The 5,000-nt window shown below is 36.3% G+C and overlaps 1 protein-coding gene across 1 annotated transcript in view; it reads left to right on the forward strand.

Moving 5' to 3' along the window:
- Nucleotides 1-97, forward strand: part of LOC143297131 (arylsulfatase B-like) — a 13,391-nt gene extending 13,294 nt beyond the window's left edge. The window contains exon 16 of the mRNA XM_076609306.1: nucleotides 1-97. This exon is cut by the window's left edge and continues 109 nt beyond it. Coding sequence (XP_076465421.1) covers nucleotides 1-97 — 97 coding nt within the window.
- Nucleotides 98-5,000: the final 4,903 nt, after the last annotated feature.

Here is a 5,000-nt window from a genome sequence, read left to right on the forward strand (position 1 = left end):
CTGGAGGAGGTGGAGCCGGGAGGGCCCCAGCCCAGAGAAAGCAGCCCGTCCCTCAAGTTTCTCCCCCTCCCCCCTATCACACCACGTAAGCACCTAGACCCTCCCTCCTCGCTTTAAAACAATACAGACAATTAATAAATATAAACTAATTAAATAAAAAACAAAAAAATTATTAAATTAAATAAAAATTAAAAACAGAATTAATAACATAAATTACAAAAAAACAAATATAAAAAAAAATAATAAAACAATACATTCGCTTTAAACTTAAAAAATTAAAAAACAATAACAGCTCCTCCAAAAAGAAAAGCAAACATCACTTATCGCACTTTTCCAACAAAAACCAGTGCGAAGAATAAAAAAGGTGTAACAGAGAAACCAAACAGGCGGAAACAAGTCGCTGCACCTCTTTGGACTGTAAATCATTCAGTTGTTTTTATGCAGGTCATAACCTTTGGAGTGCAACTGCTTTCGCAATTGGTTCTTTGTCTTGGAGTCATTTTCTTTCTTTCTTAATTCTTTCTTTCTTCCCAAATAAAGTAAAAAACAAAAGAAGCGACAATCTCCTGCTTAATGTGATAGTAATAAATTGGGGGTTGGTGTCCATAAAATATTCCATGCTATTTTTCTTCTTCTCCCTCATCTGTCTACTGCTTCAGAGATGAGAGAGAGAGAGAGAGAGAGAGAGAGAGAGAGAGAGAGAGAGAGAGAGAGAGAGAGAGAGAGCAAAAATAAGTGCATGCAAACATACATGCACACACTCACGCACGCTAATGCACAATCACGCACACTATCACACTAACACGCTCTCTAACACACGCACACACACAGTCATGCTCGGACAGCCAGACGGTCCAACAAGGCAAAAAGGCAAATGTCTGTGGAAGCATGGGGACCACGGTGACAAAGACTGTCCAACACAGGTTAAACCAATGATCTGCCAACAAGTGGCATCCTTGATCAGAATCTTGCTGTATTCTTAGTGTGAATGTTATGGCAAAATAGCATCACACACACACACACACACAAATGTGTGCCCATAGGTGGCATCCTTGATCAGAATCTTGCTGTATTCTTAGTGTGAATGTTATGGCAAAATAGCATCACACACACACACACACACACACACACACACACACACACACACACACACACACACACACACAAATGTGTGCCCATAGGTGGCATCCTTGATCAGAATCTTGCTGTATTCTTAGTGTGAATGTTATGGCAAAATAGCATCACACACACACACACACACACACACACACACACACACACACACACACACACACACACACACACACAAATGTGTGCCCATAGGTGGCATCCTTGATCAGAATCTTGCTGTACACTGAGTGTGAATGTTATGACAAAATAGCATCACACACACACACACACACACACACACACACACACACACACACACACACACACACACACACACACACACACACACACACACACACACACACACACACAAGTGTGTGTCCATTGGTGGGATCCTTGATCAGAATCTTGCTGTACACTGAGGGTGTCAATGTCATGACAAAATAGCATCACACACACACACACACACAAAAACACCCACGACACACACATACAATACAGGGACACACATACACACAAAACAGACAACACCAACACAGACAAAACACACAAAAAAACCACAACAAACAACACCAAACAAACAAAGCCACACAACACACTACCAAACAAACGCAGACAAAACACACAAACACCTTTACTACAAACACATACAATACATACACACACACACAACACACGTGTGTGTCCATTGGTGGGATCCTTGATCAGAGATCGTTGCTGTACACTGAGGGTTGTCAATGTCATGACAAAATAGCATCACACACACACAACAGACACAGACACACACAGACACACACAGACACACACATCACACACAACACACACACACACAACAACACACACACACACACAACATACACCACAAGGACCACACAACAACACATCAACTAACACACTTCATCATTTGGACCAACCTGGGAAACCATCTGTTAGAGTACTTTTTTTTGGGTTGTTGCGTATCTGTGTCCCCCCCATCGCTATATAATACTATTATTCAACATACAATTTTAAGTGAGGAAACTTTTATTAAAAGACCATAGATGTAACATCTGACTTTATTTATGGATACGACATTCATTAATCATCGCTATAACAGCCGTGTTTATCTGAATGCAGTTCTGGCTGCCATATTGTCTGAAAATTAAAACTGTAAATACTGGAGTTCCACAGGCTTGTATTAAATCTTTTTATATTATTTATAAAATTATATAATTATATAAACAATATTTATCAAATAATTTATATCCCCTTGTCTTTTCTTTTTCTTTCTTCCTCAACTTAAAAAAAACGAAAACGACAATACAGATGCATCAAGAAACTTTTTTATTCTTTTTCTTTTTCCTTTTCTTTTTATTTACCTTTTCCCTTCTTTTTATTTTTTCCTTTTTTTTATCCTTTTTTTTTATCCCCTATATTTTATTTTTTTTTATTTCCCTTTTTATTTTTTTTTTTCTCAATCTTGTAAAATATTATGAGACGACATGGCTTTAGTAAAGGTCATTTAAATAAAAAAAAAGAACGAGTTTTCATTTCACAGTAAATTTTTTTTTTTTTTTATTTTTTTTTTTTTTTTAAGAATTAGTGTCATAACTCTTTTAAAAGATCATTTTCCTCGAAACAGAACGTGGAAAAAAACAAAAAACAAATTTTAGAGGCAATGAAAAGGGACACACACACACAAATAACAAAAAAACACGATAACTACACAGAACCCAAGCAACAAATTATATATCCAGTCAATTACAGATCAGAAAAACACGTGGAAATCGAGGACACAAGTTTTAAAAAATATCCTAGGAACTATAGTTGGAGCACAAGACTCACCCTCAATGCCATTCTGTGAACATGGTTGATGCACAATACTACTGCCAAGAAAAAAAGGAAGGCTCACACCAGAGTGAAGACAAAAGGGAGACACCGAAGACAGAGGCAAAGAGATGCGGTTCACCAGATAGTCAACCAGATCAAACAAAAGCTCAACAACCAACCAGACAAGAAAAAAGAGAGGAAGTAAAAAAAGAGAGAAGACCCCTTTTTAATTGTTTTTTTTTTTTTAATGAGAAACAGATAGACGCAAGACCAAAATAACCACCCCCTTTTTAACTGCGAAATTAAAAGAAGTTAAAAAATAAAAAAAAAAAAAGTTATCCACACACATGCTTGAGCTGAGTAACAGAATCTCATAGAAATTTTCATGGCTTTTCAGTATTGTGGGGTGGGCCTGTTAGCAATCTGAAACTTGAAGTTAAAGACAAAATTAAGACGATTTGTAAACTCCTGCCAGAAAAATCATAACCACGCCCCAGCAACAAAACAACTGAACAACACCCCATACCAATTCCCCAATCATCCCACTTAGCATAAAAGCACTTTTTACACCCAATTTTTTTTAAAATGATTCCCACTCAAAACTCATTCCGAATAACCACACTCAATTCATCCACATATTAACTCAGAAACCCTCACAACCTACCGAAAAACACTCTCCCAACCAGGTAGAATAAGACATGTACAATATAAATTTCATAATATCCCAAAATAATCAAATAAAAATCCCCTCATTTTTTTGCCAAAAGGAAAGAATGTGTAACCAAAAAAATATTTACATTTGCATTTTGCCCCTTTTTGTTTCTTTGTGCCCTGCCTTGGGTGTTTTTTGGCCCTTTGTTTTTGTGCCTGTTCCGTTGCCCCTGCCCCATTTGCTTGCTCAAAAATAAATAAAAATTATTAAAATATCAATGTTTGCTTTTTTGATCCCTTTTGCCTTGCCCCCTTTTTTTTGCATTTGCCCCAAATATCATTTGCTGTTTTGGCCTAATTTGTTTTGGTTGTTGTTGCCCCCCTTTTTTGCTTGCATTTTTTTTTTCCCGCGAGCTGTTGTTGCCTTGCCTTTGCCTTTTGCTATTTGTTTTGCCCCCCAACTGCTGTTGTTTGCTGTGGTAAATGATTCCGGCTTTCAGGATATGTTTTTTATTTAATTTATTTTTTCAATTATTTTTCTTATATTTTTAGTTATGGATATTTTTTAATATTTTTTCTAAATATTTAATATATTTAATATTATTAATATAAAATTAATAATTTAATTTTAATTATTATTTTATTTAATAATATATATTATTAATATATAATTTCCAATGATTATTTAATTTTCATTGCCCCTGTGATTTGTTTATTGATATGATGACCCGTTGTCTTTTCCCCTTTCCCTTTTCCTTTCCCCTATATGTATGCATGCATGCGTGTAAAGAAAGAAGTGAGGGGAGGGGGTGTGGGGAGAAGTGTGTGGGTGCGTGCGTACGTGCGTACGTGCGTGCGTGCGTGCGTGTGTGTGTGTGTGTGTGTGTGTGTGTGTGTGTGTGTGTGTGTGTGTGTGTGTGTGTGTGTCTGCGTGTGCGTGTGTGTGTGTGTGCGCGCGTGCTCAGTGTTATTGTTTTGCCGCAGAGGGGCGTGAAAGGAGTTTTACATGCTTTTAGTCTTGGTGGCAGTGACCCTTCAACTGTGATTTCATGTTCTTAAATGTTATAATTATCTTACTGAATATTTTCCTTTTATATCATTGAAATGTTTCACTTTATCTTAAAATGTAATTTTTGTTTTTCTTACCTAAATGTTTTCTTTTAACATGATTGTTCATACGTACGCTGTGATCAAGGAAGGGTGTGCAGTTGCTCATTCGTTTTTCGGTTTTATCTGTTGATGAGCATTTGTCTTTTTAAATGTTATTATTATTGTTTTTTTTCTCTTTGATTTTTTCTGACGGGCATTTTATTTTAAGTGAGCCTAAAGAAAATTTTCTGTCTTTGGTTGAAGCAGATAATAAAGTATTTTGAATTGAATTTTTTTTAATTGAGAAAGAGAGAGAGGGGGAGAGAGAAAGAGGGATAGAA

Source organism: Babylonia areolata, chromosome 22, assembly GCF_041734735.1.
Source record: "Babylonia areolata isolate BAREFJ2019XMU chromosome 22, ASM4173473v1, whole genome shotgun sequence".
Lineage (NCBI taxonomy): Eukaryota > Metazoa > Mollusca > Gastropoda > Neogastropoda > Buccinidae > Babylonia > Babylonia areolata.